The sequence below is a fragment of the Neodiprion pinetum genome, chromosome 3 (genome assembly GCF_021155775.2).
Source record: "Neodiprion pinetum isolate iyNeoPine1 chromosome 3, iyNeoPine1.2, whole genome shotgun sequence".
Classification (NCBI taxonomy): Eukaryota; Metazoa; Arthropoda; class Insecta; order Hymenoptera; family Diprionidae; genus Neodiprion; species Neodiprion pinetum.
Window position 1 is genome coordinate 42,909,532 of NC_060234.1, and position 19,354 is coordinate 42,928,885.

Here is a 19,354-nt window from a genome sequence, read left to right on the forward strand (position 1 = left end):
TTTATTTATACCCTTGAATCAATCGATAATCGTATGTATATGATTTTGCTTGCAGGAATTCTACGAGATTGTGGAGACGCTTTGGAAGGACAGAGGAGTCCAGCAGAGCTTTGAGCGCAGCAACGAGTATCAGCTCATCGACTGCGCCAAATAGTGAGTATGGCATGATCAAAGATTTCTTTGCCATCACACCGCGTACGGTGAACCGCCCTCACACACGTGTATACGTGTGTAACATACACCTCTATGCACAAAAAGATGTAGTAAGATGAAAAAATGGATGGACCGTAAGCCGATTTTTCGAAGAGGTGAAAACGTTTAATTTACACAAGTTAAAAATGTGGAACAAGTCGAAGTGTAGGGAAGTCAAAAAAAAAAGAAAGGTTTGAATATAAAACGCCAGAATTTAGAATCATCGGAATTCGTCTCGATAATTGTATAGAATCGTATACAGATTATACACTGAGAAAAATTTAGTAAAACAGGTAGCGTTAAAAAAAAAAAAAACTGTTTGAATATTGTTGGGATTACGAAAAACGAGGTACGCCTAAAAATTTCACGCCATTGTCGATCCTTTTTTGGTTATTGCAACGCTGAATCGGTTTGTGAGGTTTAATTTACTTTTTTTTAGCTAAACGAGGCTTTAACGTCAATTTACTGTTGCACAGGCATTAAATTTTCGCAACAGTTACCAGAAAATATAGCAACAGTGATCGCAACGAGAAAGAATAGTAACGGAGACTTTCCGGTTACGGCTAGAAAACTAATTTTCATTTTCTACCTAGAACAATATTTTTCGATTGTGGTAAAAAATTAAATTTTTAAAGACTGAGCGGTAACCGAAACTAAAAATTTCTCTCAGCGCAGATCTTGCAGTTCTGTATTTCGTCTTTTTGTATTTTCATTTTATTATACTCGGACTTTCGTTGAAAATTCGATATTTTGCTACTTTTAGTTTTTTAGTTCTTCCTCAACCGCGTTGTAGAGTTCTTGGATGTAGACGAAGTTGTATGCCGCGGTGTTACAAATACGTCAATTATTACAGGTAGGCGTAGAATATCCGTAATTCCGTAACGTTGAGCTATTCATTTTAATTCCGTTCGATATTCGATACAACGACGAAATATCGAATTGCAATATATAGCTTTGAATATTATAAATGTTACGTTGGAGCATAACGGGAAAAATAGTTCCTTCAAAAATGCAAAGGTCTGCAACCAAAAGAGTGCACAGGTTTTTTACTTTTTTTTTTTTTTTTTTTATTTAGATTTTAACTCACCGAAACAAGTTAGAAGTGCGGAAAGAGAAGAAGAGAAGATTTCATAGGCGAAAAGAACGAACACGGAATGTTGAATACATTTCATAGAGAAATTGTTTGTTTAATTTTATAAGAAATATTGTTTAGCTTATTATAATTAAATGATGGCTCTTTTCGTTATTCTTATGATTTTTTTTTATGCAAACGCCTTGCATTTTGCAAGAATACTGTACGTGACGGGGGGAAATAGAAGTAATTTTTCGATTCAGGACGATCGAAAACACAATATTTACAAAAAACCTCCCATTCAGCTGAAAAAAAAATTATTTTCATTCGTCGAACTGTGATATAGATCGAATTTACATTAGTTCCCGACGTCATGCAAGGCTTACGACGTTGCGGTTATTTGAGGTCGAAGTTTTTCAAAAGCTTTTGGGAAGATCGAGTCGCGCCCAATTTAAGTCGTTCGAAGTGACATACGATAAACTTTCCACCTACTCGAGGTTCCAACAACTGGTAATGAAAATGCGATGTACAGTCAACACCATTGTCACGGTCTCGAAGAGCATGCAGCCTGCAGACTCGTCGAATCCCTTATCTTGTGAGAAAAAGACACGTGACACGTCATATATACCGTTATCATGATCCCTGCAATCAAAGTTTCATTCGGCGGATAACTCGGATAGGAGGACTGTACACGACACACTTATACGTATACAAGTATTTAACAAGTAACAAGTCGACCTCTCTTACAATACAATACAATACAATTATTACAAGCTGCAACGGTCATTCGTATGACACGCGTGTCGCTGCGGTGTAACGTGTAGCAGGTTATACATGGTTATACTGCATACGTGACGCGTATCGTACAACCCAAGAAATGTACGAGGCAGGATACGGCGTGGAATATCAATGAGAGGAATTCGCGGTCATGACGCGAACCCAACGCAACGAAACGAAACGAAACGTTTCGATTTCGGTGGCCTAAAATAGACGACGACGAGGAGGATGAGGAGGATGAGGATGAGGAGGATGAGGAGGATAGGAGAGGTTCGAACTACGGTGTAGGAACGTTATCGGTGGCCATGCGCGCAGCTGTTATCGTCGCTATCGCCGTTATCATCGTCATCCCGGCTGGTGTCGGTTCTTTTATCGCGATGTACGTACGTACATACAGAGGCTGTGCAACGGCGACGCGGCGCTCGCTGATTCCGAGGCGAAAGAAAGAGGCAGGACGAGGAGGAGAGCGCGAATGGACGCGTGCGTCGTGTTTCCCACACACACCTTCGCCTGTCACACGGAATGCCTGTGCGATGCTATAATTTCACCTCTGTACAATCGCTCCTATCTCTCTGCCAATACCTACCTACGTACGACAATGACACGGCGAGCAAATCGAAACCGCATGTGTATGTACACCTGTGTAATATCGTACGCGTTACGGTGTTTCGCGAAAAAATGTACAATTTGCGAATTTACATCGTGGCGCGCTGTGAACAATTTGTTCGGATTGAAGGAAAGATTCTATTCAAAGACGAGCGTTGTACGTTGCGTCTGAGACGACGCTCGTTCGATTTTTTACTAATTCTGAAGCGACTTCTTAGGGGGGGGGTACAGCTCGGATAGTCTAAAATCACACCTATTTGTATTATTTTTTTTTTTTTCTTTTCTTTCAGGGAAATGAAAACACTTGCAGGAATTTGAGTTTGAGAGCTTTGTTATTTATTTTTTCATTGAAAGTTTGGTCTTCAACCAGAAAACTGCAGAGGTTTTCTTTAATACCGTTTCCCACAGATTTTCACTCACCGAAACCGGGAAAAATACTGAAAAAGTTCCATCACGTCGGGTTTTTTCTTCAACTCGTGTTTGCAGTTTCATTTAGAGCGAAGTTCCCGTTTAATTCGAAATCTCGTATCGTATTCTTGATTCCAAAAGTACTGTGCGAAAGTGGTTTCTTATTTCCATTTAATACGCGTTAGAGTGAGACTCGAGAATAAATAGAAACAGGAAATGAGAAAATGAAACGCGGAAGCGTTTTCGAAGGTGTATCAAAGAGAAGAAGAATAGGTTTCGTGGGCTCAATGAATGAACACGAAATGTAAATGCATTTCACAGAAAAATTGTTTATTTAATTTTCTAAGAAATATTGTTTGGTTGATTGTAATGAAATGGCAGTTTTTTCATTACCGTTATGATTTTTTTTTGTTTACCCAAACGCCTTGTATTTTACAAGAATACTCCACGTGACGGAGATAAATGGAAGTCGTTTTAGAATTTGGGACACTCGACAGAACAATATTTATAAAAAAAAAAAAGAAAAAAACATCCCATACAGCCGAAAAAATATACCTTTCAGCAAACCTTTGCAATTTACGGAGTGTACAGTATCATTGCCAGAATTAGACACATCTTTCTGAAATCAACTTCCCGTCGTCAACGCGTCGTCAGATCATTGTTGCAAACTATAATGCAATACATGTACGATCTACAACGCTGTTTGCATTCGATGCTGCACAGGTGGGTGTATAAATAACATCCGTCATATAATAGGTGTATCCTCGCTATCCTAAGGAATTGCGTAAACGCGCGGTTTGTTCCAGAATTGGTTCGGTCAACTCGAGACACGGCATGTGACTTGATTTCACACGAACCCCGCCACCCGGCCATGCGGTACAAGCCTAACACAAGTCCGTCTTCTTCTTATTTTCCCGGAGCTCGCCCACCTATTTCAATTCTCTCATCTCTCGAATCGGCCGAACGCACACATTGTACGAATACGCGTACCTTATACGTATAGGTACAGAGATACAGAGACCTAAAACGCTACACTGCTGCTTACACACACTTTTTTATATTTAGACCCGACTCGACTGACTGTCTGTCTACAAGATCAATTTCTCGTAGGTACGTGCAAATTTTTTTACCCCATAGTTCCGTGTCTCGAACCAATTATTATTCGTATCTTACACACACATATATATATATATATATATATATATATATACATATATATATATATATATATACATGTATGTATTATACGTAAATACGCTGCTGGTGTGTATACGAATGTCTTATATAGGCGTTAAATTCTTCGATTCGCTTGGGTTCATGTACGTTTATTCTGTATTTATCTTGTTGGTACACTCTGCAGATGGAGGGATATACAGGGTGTTTATGTTAACTTTTACCAGACTTCTAGGGGCTGCCTACACTAGCGTTTCGAGGTAAGACACCCATGGTCGGAAGCTCATCCTAACGGCTGTCGAGGGCTTTGAAGGATTTGGTAATGAATCAGATGTGATCACTTGCGACGCAATGTTTCATTCGCCCGTAGATAACAGTACGAAATTCTTGTCCGAAGTCTACAAAACAATAAACTTGACAATAATAAAATAACGAAACAATTTCCGGCACTTATAAACAGAATTTGAAAAAGTTATGGAAAACTAAAGGCCCAAGTGTACATGTGCACGGTGTGTAGTGGATTCCTGTGAAACATGACAAATTTCACGTATTCCGACTACGAAAAATTATCTGTTATTTTTCTCATTGTCTATCTTTTTTTAAAAAAACAAAGCTTATCGTTTTGTTGACCTCACACAAGAACTTTGTACCGCTGTCTACGGCCGAATGAAACTTTGGGTCGAAAGTGATCGCGTCTGATTCATTGCACCAGGAACAAGATCGCGGCACCAAATCCATGAAAGCTCTCAACAGCCGTTAGGATGAATTTCCGACCATGGGTGTCTTACCTCGAAATGTTTGTCTAGGCAGCCCCCACAAACCCTGGAAGTCCGTCCAGATTACCCTGTATAAAATATCACACCAGAGTCCTATTTTCTGATAGTGCGAAACAAAACCGCGGGACTAATGAAAGCGATGTCAAGCTTGTTACGTATCGTCGGGGATAACGAAGCTCGCAGCGACGGTATTATTACAGCAGTACCTCGATTATCCGAATTAATTGGGACCGAGCTTAGTTCGGATAGTCAAAAGTTCGGATAACCGAAAGGCAATTTTTACCTTAAGGTATCATAATATATACAACACGAATTTAAATTAACAAACAGTCCGTATTAAACATTTAAATACATATCGAATCTCTTTGACGCATCGAACAATTATTTTATTACTTTGGTTTTACATAGTCGTCTGTTGTTAATTGACGAACAGCTGCTTCACATTTTTAAGCAAGCACTTTCACTGCGAAGTGAAGAAATGCGTTACACCGAATCACCAGAAAATATAGTACATTGACAATTGTGATCACGGTGAAAATTGATACGTGCAACACGTAATTCGTGCCTTCGTGATCAGGGTGGCCAGACACCTGAAAAATATGGAAATGTCAGGGGATTTTTAATTTGGTCAGTGGAAAAAAATTGAAAATATCAGTTTTCTATCACGGGAATTAGAAATGATGTTTTGAGGTAACAAGCTTACTTTTTTTCGTAAAAAAAACATAAATTGGCCAACTTGACTTTCTTGTACATTATATTTTTCCCAAAAATTCGTGCTCACCCTGGCAATGCACGCGTAGAGTGTGAGAGATTTTTCCGTCAGGTCCGTATCTTGGATTGTACAATTAGGTGGGTGGTCACCTATCGTTCAGCTGTATCGCATACTGCACGCCGCATACAAATTAGTAGTTTTAGTAGCTCGTGATTAAACGACAACGCCATCGGCATCTTACACACAGCCCGGTGCAGTGTTCGATACGTGCATGTGTTTTACCTTGTAGGTAGGCGACGCAGAGACGACGAGTAAAATCGAGTCGCGACAAGGAACACGAATTGAGAAATAATTGTCGGACGAAAATCCAGGCGACGGTATATCTTTCATTTTTATGCTATTGACTCTAAGGTGTAATCTTTCGGCGCCGTTTGACCTCCGTGCAGTAATCACGCCGAAAAAGTCCTGCACCGCACCTTCTCTAAATATTTTTTTCTCCGATTGAACTCTCTTGTAACATAGTGTCGAGTAAAAAATTCGTAACAAATTGAAAGACGTTAAAAGTGGAATATTTCCAGAAGACAAGAAAAATTCAAGGACATTTCCAGGGCCACCGGACACAATGTCGGTAACATTGATTCACAGCTCATGAAACAGTCGATGAAGTCATCCGAAGTTGGAATAGAGTAATTGTTGCGACATGTATAAACTTTCCTTCTTGACGGCGGTTAAGCTTTGTCTACTATGAATACTTGACTGTACAACGATGGTTTTGGAGTGATTGGAATTCATGGTAGGTACATGAACCACAACATAACGCTCGTACAGCATTCGGTCGTTTGAAACTTCTTGAGGCGAGCGAGTTCAATCGAGGTGGCGTCGTCGTTCCAGCTGTAACGCTCTTCGAGCTTCTCAAAGTATTTCGGAAGACTATCATAGAATTACACGATTTCTTTTTTAGTCTTTCCTTCGTACATGCGTGAAAACGCTCAGCGATTCGATCGGATATGTAAGACGTCAACTAGTCTAAGCGAGCGTTTACCTGTAAGGTGCGTCTCTCGTTCTTTGCTGCGGGATCAATTGCTGCAGGCGGAGATGAAGGAACAACAAGAATTAGTTGGCGCGAATTGAAGTATACGTATGTATTCTGCAAGAGACTAAGTAGTGGTGGACTATTCACGCTACTTAAATGCTGTAGTGTAATTTCAGGCAGACGTGCAATAGTCTTGCCTCTCGAGTCTTACGCTTCAGTCAGAGTTATGGGGTGAATGTCGTATGCTGACATACCGTTTTGTGTATACGTTATGTGTGTAGTGTAGTATAATTAACTTACATCACACCGCCTTTCAATATTCTACAACAAATTATATGTTATATGTAAACTTGGTAACGCAAGTTGTTCCTAGTAATGTCAATACATGTTATAGGTACAAGAGATTACAGCTGCGATCTTACAGCGCCAAAGATATTGAGGTGGATGTACAATTTAGGATTGGCCGTAAAAAGATCATTTTTGAATTTTGACCTACTCGCTCCCCAAATTCATTCCAGATAATTCATAAATAATTCCCTAATTTTTTCAGGCCTTCATCTCAACTCTAAGCCATGTCCCAAAGAGGGTGGATCCCATTCAACCCTTTTAGAGGCACAACAAATCTATCGAACGGATTTAGATAAAATTTGGTATAGGGTATATGAACTCAAAATTTGAAAATTTCAAATGGCGGAGACGATGCGGTGGACCGAAATCCAAAAAATCATTCTATTTCGATGAAACTCGGTACCCGGGGGCTTTCGAGATCACTGATTACGAATCTGAGCTCGAAATTACGAAATTCAGAAATGCTGGATCCAATGTGACAATATCAGTGACTTTTGAGCTTTTGGTCCAACGTGTTGGACCCGCCACTTTAAATTGTCAGTTCAGATTGGTAATCAGCGATTCAAAAAATCTCCTCAGACCAAAGTTCATCTAAATCCATTCGGTAGATTCGATGTGCCCTTGAAAGGGTTGAATGGGGAAATCCAACTTCTTCGGGGCACGGGTTAGAGTTGAGATAAAAACTTGAAAAACGAGGGAATTATTTTTTAATGATGTGGAGCTGATTTGGAGGGGCGAGTCAGTCGAAATTCAAAAATGACCTTTGTAAGGACCACCCTAAGGTGCATCATTTCTATGGTGTATGCACTCAATTTTATTACTGCTAGACAAAATTAATAATATGAAGTGAAGTTAGTAAATGATAATCCAACAGCATATAACATTGATATAGAATTTCCACAAGGTTGTACGTGTGTAGTTATTTTTTTTTTTTTTACCCTCTTCTTTATTTTTGTAAAAAATTCGAATATTAAAATACTTAGGCCGTGGCCTGCAGACTGGCCTGAAAGTTCTGAATCGTAAATTTGACGTGTGGAAAAAATCGTGGTTAAAGTACGAGAAAGAGTCTCAAGTAAGTTTAATAGACGAACGGCTTTGAACTTTAAGATGCAGATTCTATTGCGCACTGCACTCCTTCGGCTTTAATTTAACCGAGCTGCTGCTGTTTGTATACAATTCCCTGAATATCCGATGTTTCCTAAACATACGAAAATAGAGAAAACGAACTAAAGAGAAACAGAGCTAGTCAAGTAATGGTCGGAGTAGTTTTCCTTAGCGTTAAAGTTTCCTAAACATATCGCGGCGTTTCTAGACCCACGGTGCAGTTCAGTAAATCTCCGCCTCTCTGCAATTTCAACGTTTTTCTCTAAAAAAAAAATAAACAAAAATAAATAAATAAATAAATAAGAAGAAAAAAGCAATGCGGTACAAATACAATTACTTTGGTAAAAATCCTCTCGCTACAAACGTATTACCTATTCGATGACAAGTTCATTTCTCGGGTTGAATTTTCGCCTTTCTACGGGTGTTGAAAAGTTCTCATCATCTTCGAACAGCGCCATCGCGATGCAAACCGACGCCGTGTACACGATGTAAATCTAATCTCTCTCTCTCTCTCTCTCTCTCTCTCTCTCTCTCTCTCTCTCTCTATACATATATATATATATATATATATAGTATACAGTATATGTGTAGACCGTACGCACAGGTTGACTTTAAATATAGCGCAGACGCCTAAAAATGGCAGCACGCGGGTGGGACGAACAAAGATGGCCGACGCCGACGCCGGCGACTTCAAGGTCGCCGCGTTACCTCGACGGTGTCGGAGGGCATGGCGAAACCGGGTCACGCTTAACCCTCGACCCAGGAGACACCCGGTAGCGTAGAGTTACTACGCAGCCTTCGTCCTGTGCGGCATTACGCCCCGACCCTTCGCAATCAGCCGAGGGTGCACCAACTTGAACTTATTGTTACCGCTTATGCCGTTAATAACGTGTAAAAGGCTTGAACGCAGTCCAATCGTACCAATTATTTTTCAATTTTTACGAGCTTTTTGGTATTGTTGTATAGTAATTGTATAACAATTTATAAATAAAATTAAAAAAAGAGATAGTACAGAGGGTACTAACTGTCAGGGAATTTTCATACGTCCGAAAAAATCGGGAAATGTTAGGGAAATCGGGTATATGTGTCCTGGAATTTTTTGTATTTTCTTCCTCGCTTGGTGTACGATTTTAGTGAAATGAAGCAAATTATTCTCCGTGCGACAATTGGCGGGGTCGATGTGAAGAGGGTGTAAGTGACGAAAAATACGGTTTTTGGAGGAATTTTAAGAATTGATAAGACGATGTTGAACATTATGTAAAAATTATGAAAAAATATGAACAAGTACTGAAAAAAAAGATGATACTCTCAGATCGATTTTTCTACCTTCAATGTTTCGAGAGAATGGCTAATTCTAATTCTCCGTTAGTTTCTTAGAAGCGGGGTGTTTATTACTTTATTTGGTAATTGGCTTTGAGCAAAATTGAACTGAAAGAAAAAATGGACTTTTTAACTTACGATAGAGACATCTGATGCCTAATTTTTTAATAATTTTCATGAAAAACGTGAGTTTGGTAGTAAAGTTAGGTTGAAACGAATGCTGGGAAATGTCTATTTTCGTTTGGTATACGAGGAAATGTAAGGGAGTTTGATACGTCATTGACGCTAGATACCCTGGATAATGATTGAAATATGTGCAGACAAGCGTGTATAATTGAAGGAAATTTCATCTTGTTACGGTTAGTTAGAAAATTAAGTAAAATCCACAAACAGTAATCTAATCCTAACCTAACTTCGATACTAATATTCATTTTCTGACCCGTAAAACCTACAGCTGTATAATTTTCGATTATGTTAGATAATGAAAACAGTTAATGTCTGCATAACAGAGTACCCTGGTGAAAATCTCTTCTACTATGAGTTTTTACAGAAATCGGAACATTTCGTACTATTTCATAAAAAATTGTCAATTTTCGTTAAAAATATTAGTAGCTTGTTGAATTTTTTTCTGAAAAAATACAAATTTTCATGACAATTTAAAAGTTTTTATGAGAAAGTATGCATATTTACTATTTTTTGCACGAAATATCCCAGTTTCCGTAAAAATTCGTAGAAAGTCGTAGAAATCATTTTCACCCGGATAATTTGTAGAACTGAAATTTTATCTCGGTTGTAACTACAACGTGGTGTCCAGTGGTCCTGAAAGTCCTCGAGGTCCTGGCAAATGTTGAATTTTGCTTGCCCTTAAAAATTCCTGGAAATATTCTATTTGCAAGGTTTGCTGCGAATGATATATTTACTTGTGTACACCGAGTACATGTTTAAAAAAAAAAATGTGTATTCCCGCATCGAATCGGTTTTTTCGTTTTTCCCCACTAACAGGTTGTAGTAGAAGTAACGTATAATATCTCGTACGTTGCATCGAGCCGATTACGTACAGTACCCTCTGCCGTCTGCATTCGTGTATTTTTGTTTTTCCCGAACGTCGTTGAACAACCTGAAAATGTCCCGGAAACATCCTTGAATTTGTTAGGGATTCCATACCGATCACCATGTTTAAACAAACCAAGAAAAGTGTTACCCACCGAGCAACGTCAAACCAACCCGGCGACGCCGACGGCTGTGATAATTTGCATCGTAGGCAACATCGTCTCGCAACCGCGACAAAACCGCCGCTGCAGACTTCAAGCGACGCTCCTCTGTAATTGGACACAGAGCGATGGCAGTGACCCATGACCCGGATTAGAACTGGGCGAGTGCAGGAGGCTGGCTGGTTGGCTCACTCACTCAGGGCAGTCAGGGGGTGTTTAGGGTGGCTGTGCCGCAAGCCTAGACTGCCTAGGGACCCTAGAGGGGAGGGGGGGGGGCGTTCAAGTTGAGGTTAGGTAGCGCCAAGTTTGCTTGCGGACGTTGGGTTAGGTTAGGTTAAGTTAGGTTACGTTAGGTTAGCTTTCGCGGGGTGTACGGACCTCTGTATACCTGTGCGTGTCGATATACGTACACCTTATACCCACACGACCGTTCGATCGATTTTCCTCCTCCTCGCGTCTTCTGTAGCGGAACTCAGCGAAAGCCCGTGTATCGAATTTAAGACTCATGGATGCACTGATATATATATATGTGTGTGTGTGTGTGCATAAAGGCAATCAGAGCGGAAATCTAGATGGATTGTCCAGGTTTAAACGAGCCGTCGGTAACGGTAAGAATGACCGAAAAATAATCGATTTTCGAACTCGATTTATCGACCGAGTCGATTATTCTTTCATCGCAAAACGGTTTTTGGTTTTTACTCCCATAGTGAGAGAAAAAAGTCATTGATTCAACTAAATGTGCGTTCACCGGCGGCGAAGAGAAAATATTTTATATTTCAATGCTGATGATTCGAAGAAAATTGTTCACGTTAGAGGCGGATGCGTTTTTCTTAAAAACCAGACACTCGTCAACCTGAAGATTTTACTCACAAGTTCATTGCTTTCAGATCCTGAACCGAAGCTTCTCTTACCTAAAACAAAACCGCTTCAGGAAAACAAACATTAAAATGGGGAAAAAAAAAACTTCTACGCATCTATTATGATATGACGAAAGAAATTTTTACTCTAAAAGAAACTGAAAACTAAAAAAAATTGCCCTTGTGTTAATGTTTCAAATAACGACCCATTTCATCAACTAACTGATATTCCTATTTTCTATCCCCCTCGAAAACTGACAAGATTCTTTTCAACTTGTAATAAAACAATCAGTTCGGAAGATAATTTAACGATTCGTTTGAAATATGGCAGCACGTCGGCCCCCCCCCGCCCCTCCAGCCATACAGATCGCGCTAGTAGTTTCATTCCGTGTTTGTCAGCCGTCGAATTGCTCAACATGTAAGAGGTTTCGGTTTTTCTTGGTCGGTCCTCTCGGCCCTACATTTGCCAGCGTCTGACCCAACGCGGAATGACACTACTGGCGGGATGCGATGCACACTTGGATATGCACTAGCGAATGCCGAATATGTACGTGCAGCTTGCAATTATTCGATACTCGATATTTCTTTATCAGTTAAGCGTATGAGTATTGACGCGCTTAGACCAAATTATTGACTCCGTTTATTTTCCATAATTAAAAATTGAAGGAACAAGATGTAAATTTCTCTATGACTATAAACAATTGCTAGATGGTTAGAAAATAGAATTTCATTGTTGGATGTTTTTAGAACTAAGGGTTAATCAGATACAACCAAAAAAGAAGGCGGTAATTGGGACAGGGTCAGTAACTGGTACACTTTATCTTACTACATATCGTAGAATGGAATAGGTCTTTAATTGTCTGGTGAAATGATTTCGAAGCATGGTTATTATTGTGATTCATTTCTAGAATCTTGATCGGAGAACCACATAACTAACCACCAACGAATCTGCCACACAGGATGATCGGATTCTGTCGAATGTATGATCTTTGAAAGTGAAAGTGGGTTGATTGAGTTGCGCTGATAATGAGCTACAGCAGCCAGATGTTGATTTTTGGTTTAAGCTGTTTTGACGCACAATATTTTGGTTTTTAATTCTATTGCTGCAGCTTGACTCGCCCTCGTTATTTACCTTCTAACCGTTGTTCTTTCTACTGAACGACTTGACCGATTAAGAACGTATTCATAGAACTCGGAAGAACGATTTACAGGTTTTGCAAGGATTCTTATACCTTATATTCTGCGAAAACATGTTATTTCTTTTTTTTTTCTCCTGATAACGAATTTTACCGTTTATCAATGAAGAAATGCTGAAAAATTCGGCTGCGAACCCGTGCAAACCCGTGAATAGTATCGATATGACGTTATCCTTAATCCGACTTGATAGATGTGATAGCACAGTTTCTTATTGTAGTTTGCAGTCGTTAACAAAATTTACTGTCGTACGACGTTTAGCTGTGCGGAAAATGGTTGTGTCACAATAAATTCGCTATTTTATAGACATTGATCCTACTAGTATGACAGTTATCGACATTTTATTTACCTGTGACATCGGTTCAATCCGCCAATTGAGAGAATGTCTGAATGGCATCGATTGCGTTTAAGAATAAAAGAGAAAAATACCTAAGCTAGAAGATATAAATTGAAAATCAAGCCAGGTTCTCCTTTCAAATACGTACACACACCTGTAATAGTAGCTCTTCGTCAAAACGTTAATAAGCCAAATAACGGATATAATGGATGTTTTAAAACGGGACTCAGGCTGACAGGATCTTATCGCAATAATTAAAATTGCAGATGTTTGGGGGAAATCGGTTAACATGTATTAACCTGACTTGTAAATTTTATTTCCCGAGCGGCAATATTCTTATATCTTAACAGGTTTACGTTACGTAATTAACATGTTACTCTAGAATACCCTGAATACATTAATAAAATCGCTTTGAAACAGTAATAGAAGCGAAAACGGGTCTAAATCGATTAAAATATTTATCACAGTTCATCCCTCAGTTATATCGTACATACCTGTGTGAAAAATAGGCGAAACACATGAATGGATTGATATACCGTCCAGTCCATACTAGAATTACTTATATAGAAACATCATTGAACTCCGTGGCAATGTTGTTCCGATACTCTATAAGCCTAAGAAAAATCGTGTAATCATATCGTATTATATTTACTACAGTGTATGTCTTATCTTTATGTTTTAGCTTCCTAGACAAAGTAGCGATAGTGAAACAACTCGACTACACACCTACGGAACAGGTGAGCGATAATTCCTCAACATTTTGTTTATATACTAATTTACATCCATTGGTGCTAGATCATCCGACGATTGCAATATGTACACACTTGTTTAAAAATTTGATTTTCGTATAATGGATCGTCGATTTCTATACCGATGTGAAGTTTGTTGTAATTATTATTTGTAGATCGTGATTCTGATCAATACAGTGATGAATAATGACAAATCATGATAAATTGGTGGTGATAAGAATAAACACGCACGTTGCTTTTTGCAGGATATCTTGAGGTGTCGAGTCCTCACCTCCGGTATCTTCGAGACGCGGTTTCAAGTTGACAAAGTCAACTTTCAGTAAGTTTTCATATTCTGTATGTATATATTAATTTATTAACTACCTCAACACTTGAATTTACGGGCGAGCTGCTATTTGATTGTGGTTCGGGTTGATAGTGGGAAGCGTTGAACAAACGCGGTAGCAGCTACGTCTAATATATTGGTATGCCATATAATTACGGGTAAATAACGCACGTCCCGAACCGTGATAATGATCTTTTTACAGCATGTTCGATGTCGGCGGGCAGCGAGACGAAAGGAGAAAATGGATACAGTGCTTTAACGATGTGACAGCCATTATCTTCGTGACGGCCTGCAGTAGTTACAACATGGTGCTTAGGGAAGACCCGACGAAACTCAGACTCAGAGAAAGTCTCGACCTCTTCAAGAGCATTTGGAATAACCGGTGAGTGCCTGTTCCTTTCCTCTATCCCTCTCTTCCTTCATTCCTTCCTTCCTTCCTTCCTTCCTGCCTTCCTTCCTTCCTTCCTTCCTTCCTGCCTTCCTTCCGTATCCCTTCCTTACCTCCTTTCTTCCCTCTTTCATTTGGCTGGTTGTTTGTTTGTTTGACCGAATGTTTATTCCCCTGTTTGTTTTCCTAGCTTGTTAGCTTCCTAGGACTTAATTACACAGCGTACATTTACAATCTTTAACGTCTAGCGCTCAATGATATTAACGAAATATATCCTCGATTGAACTCTACAACTTATTAAGACAAAATGCTGTAGAATTGCATTAATTCATCTCCTTCTAATTCATCCCCTTCTAATTCCTACCAAGATTTCTTGTCATGGTACAACAGGTCCGATGACTAAGTTTGAAAAATGTTACTTACATAACCAATAGGGATATTATAGTTCGTATGGCACGTTGTTGCTGGCCTAATTTTCAAATCATTGAAATTATCTCTGCATGCGTTGGCCTGTGAATAAATATACAAGGTGTTCATGTTGACTTTGGACAGACTTCTATGGTGCACGGGGACTGCCTAGGCAAGTATTTTGAGGTAAGACACTCATGGTCGGAAACTCATTCTAACGGCTGTGGAGAGCTTGGAAGGATTTGGTACCGCGCTCTTGTTCCTGGTGCAATGAATCAGACGCGATCACTTTCGACCCAAAGTTTCATTCGGCCGTAGACAACGGTACAAAGTTCTTGTGTGAGGTCAACAAAACGATAAGCTTTGTTTTTTTAAAAAAAGATAGACAATGAGAAAAATAACAGATAATTTTTCGTAGTTCGGAATACGTGAAATTTGTCATGTTTCACAGGAATCCACTACACACTGTGCACATGTACACTTGGGCCTTTAGTTTTCCATAACTTTTTCAAATTCTGTTTATAAGCGCCGGAAATTGTTTCGTTATTTTTTTATTGTCAAGTTTATTGTTTTGTAGACTTCGGACAAGAATTTCGTACTGTTATCTACGGGTGAATGAAACATTGCGTCGCAAGTGATCACATCTGATTCATTACCAAATCCTTCAAGCCCTCGACAGCCGTTACGATGAGCTTCCGACCATGGGTGTCTTACCTCGAAATGCTTGTCAAGGCAGCCTCAACACACCCTAGAAGTCTGTCTAGAGTTAACATAAACACCCTGTATACCGGGCGCATTCGTGGAAATGTCTATCGGTAATTTAAGGTGGAATAAATTCGCCTGCATTTATGCGACTCGAGGTACATTTTACCGATTGACATTTGTTTATTTTTCACGATTGGCTGAAATCTTCAATTTCTCCCCTCACATCTACCATGAAAGAAATGTCGGTCCATAAAATGTCTCCATATTGCATAAACACAGACCGATTTATCCTATGTTAAATTTCACAACAGACATTTCTACAAATTCTCCCGATAGATGAACGAATGTATCTGTGAATAGGAAAAGAGCGTAGAGGCATCGAAGACACAAGGGTGATGGTTGTATGACTTTCTATATTCGCAGATGGCTCCGTACGATATCCGTAATCTTGTTCCTGAACAAGCAAGATCTTCTAGCGGAGAAAATCAAAGCCGGCAAACACAAGCTCGAGGACTACTTTCCAGAATTTGCGAGATACCAGACACCCGTTGAGCCAGGCGTCGTCGCGGATCCCTCGGAACCCCCTGACGTCATTAGGGCGAAATACTTCATCCGAGACGAGTTCCTGGTCAGTATTGCTAGTCACAATAATCTACTCGATTTCCACTATTGCCGTTATTTGTATTCGAGTTAAGACGATGGGAACATTTTTACATTCAGCGGGCTTGATATCAACTTCCAAGTTAATTCTGTCATTAAAATGGCTTTTAAATATACGTATCTACATTTTTTGGTTTTAATCAACATCGCTGAATCATTGAGCAAAGACCATTTTTGGTGAAGTTCTTCACTTCTTATGGATGAAGAAATTTTCAATTCTCTATGCCTTTCAAATTTCATTACCAAGTAAAAAATATCACATGCATAATCAATATTTTACCAACTAGGTAAAAAACGATAAGGTTAATGCTGCAAGTCCCGAAATCTTTCTACTATATTGATAGATCTGAACTTATTTTATATATGCAACCGCATGTATTTTTAAACCACCAAATCGCGCTTATTCCAATACCACAGGTAACAAAATAGTTTCTTTCCAATTCAATGCTACTAATAATTTATATTTTTAAAGTAAACCTAATCAATTTTTATTTCCGTCAAAACAATCTCAATATAGAGAAACAACAGTGTTTGGGGAGAAACGGAAACAGCCTCGTACCCTGTTGGCAATAATTTCAGTCAATGTGAAATTATTCGAGCATGTCCCAATAATGGTCATATTGAAATTACTCTCATTCAATGTTTTTCCTATTGACGTCCGGTTTAAAGAATTGAAGTATCAGCAGATTGTTTCGCGTTGAAAATACTGAGTTTATCTTACTTTGCTGAAACAAAATAAAATATAAGCCATCATGATATTCAAAGAAAAATATGAAACTTCAACATATTTTTGCCAACAGTGTATAGCAGAGATGTTTGTCCCCTCCTTGTTATCTCCATGATTATAATATTGCCGATGAATAATTTCAGCGCATAAGCACGGCGAGTGGGGATGGAAAGCATTATTGTTACCCACATTTCACGTGCGCCGTTGACACCGAGAATATAAAGAGAGTGTTCAACGACTGCCGCGATATCATCCAGCGAATGCACCTTCGTCAGTACGAACTATTGTGACTTGGTTCTGGCAGCCGTAGTTTGCTTCGTCCGCTTCTTTACGGAGCCCCACTGCAAGTCCAACGGCATTATAGTACGATATCAAGGGGGAAATACCTGTGCCCGTCGATATGTCAACTTAAAATACGAAGTTGTGCCATGCGTTGAGTACGACAACCTGCAACAGATGCTCACAGGCCTGGTGCGATAACGGAGCATCACCTTCCTGGGCCCTTGGAGCTAGACGAGCCGGGGCTGTCAGGGAAAGGCCGGAGGGCGGGGGCGAAACTGAATTTATGTTTCTCTCTTTCTTTTTATCTATCTCTATCTCTCTTCCTCTCTCTCTCTCTCTTTCTCTCTTTCTCTCTCTCTCTCTCTCTCTCTTTCTCTCTCTCTCTGTCTCTTTCTATGTATCTCTTTCGTCAGTCACTGGAGTCCATCTACCGTAACGTATCACGGTATCGTGCTGGTGCAGTACGATAATACATACGTATTTTGTAATTGGAAGGAAGACAAAAAATTAAGAATTACATAATGCAGGGAAGTTGATTACCGCTAAGTCAAGTTGAGCCTGATATATATATTGTGTTATCATATTTTTGTGCCGCAAACGGAGAAAGAAAGATCATGCACGGAGTCGAGTTAACTTATTCATTACCGCAAACATATTGAGGTATTTTATAGAAAACCAGGCACTTGGAATCAGTTTCCCTGATTTTTGAATCGACATTTTCATTTTGTAATATCTTCACGCGGTCCGTGAACGTAATTCATATTTTAAAATTAGGTATACCGCTTGCCGTGCCTTGTAGTTCGGTTAAGTAGATTGGGAATCTTCGTATCTAACAATCATTTATTGAATGCAGGTAATACAATAATTTTTTGTATTGTTGTAACTCGATTCTATGACAAGGCTTTCTTATCTCTAAGCAGTCGGTAATATGCGAACGAAGGACGAGGAACAAGTTTTGCCCCTTGTTGTCAATTTGATGGTGGAAGATAATTAGCAAATCACCGTGGACAGTGATTATTTTTTATCTATAACCATTACCCAGATCAAGTTCGTAACACCTAAGATAGAGACGTATACGTATGTATGTAGAACTCACAATCACCGAGATCCGAGTATTATCTGATTGTGAAACTTGGTTCACCACTTGAATCTCGAGTTGCGTATGATTGATGTATCGCTGGTACAGTTGCACTGGTCATAGCTGGCTGTAGGGATTTTGCGTGATGTCTTAATTTACGTCGGACATTTGCCTTGGCTGGAACAATCTTTTAGCTCTGAGAGTGATTGGGCGATTAGCCAATTGCCGAGCATGTAATTTTATTCTACTTCTTCTGTACTGGTGATCGTCAATGTTTGTTGTAAACTTCTTGGTAATACGTCAATTGTACACATATTTTATTTACAGTGAGTAAATTTATTTTCCTAATCAGCGCGAGACTAATTATAAACAATTAAGACTTTATTTCCGAATTGCAACTGACGCCATAATCAGTACTTGAACTAACCCAAAGACAATGGGTATAAGTTCAAATTGTCATAATTATTGAGCTATAAAACGCCAAAGTTTTTCTCCTATGCATTCAATGCTGGATAGAAGTAGTGAACGCCGTTTCATGACTTCATCGGAAACGAATACGGCCATACAATTCCAGTGGGGGAAAAAAGTTTACAACAAAAGTTTTATATGCAAAACACGAATCACATTGGTTCAGTTAACATTTTCATGTGAATTTCCTGCAAAGCATGGTTCGAAATGTTCATACTCTGTTATATATAGACATACATACAGACATACATAACAGATATATGTATATATACATACATATATATATATATATATATATATATTAATATATATATGTACACACACACACAGGTATATGTATATATCTGTTGTATATGTATACATATACGAAACGTGGGGCATTCCAACTCAATTCAACCTACCTGTGAATTTCACTTTAAGCAAATGTCATTTTTTTGCAATCCA

The 19,354-nt window shown here is 39.1% G+C and overlaps 1 protein-coding gene across 9 annotated transcripts in view; it reads left to right on the forward strand.

The window, feature by feature from the left end:
* Galphas (G protein alpha s subunit) overlaps window positions 1–18,793 on the forward strand; it is a 34,139-nt gene extending 15,346 nt beyond the window's left edge. For all 9 annotated transcript variants that reach the window (XM_069134920.1, XM_069134918.1, XM_069134915.1 and 6 more), the window contains exons 6-11: window positions 56–153; window positions 13,803–13,857; window positions 14,115–14,188; window positions 14,397–14,576; window positions 16,119–16,323; window positions 17,226–18,793. In XM_069134920.1, the coding sequence (XP_068991021.1) occupies window positions 56–153; window positions 13,803–13,857; window positions 14,115–14,188; window positions 14,397–14,576; window positions 16,119–16,323; window positions 17,226–17,372 (759 nt within the window). In that variant the 3' untranslated portion in view covers window positions 17,373–18,793. The remainder of the gene's footprint in view (window positions 1–55; window positions 154–13,802; window positions 13,858–14,114; window positions 14,189–14,396; window positions 14,577–16,118; window positions 16,324–17,225) is intronic.
* The last annotated feature ends 561 nt before the right edge of the window (window positions 18,794–19,354 follow it).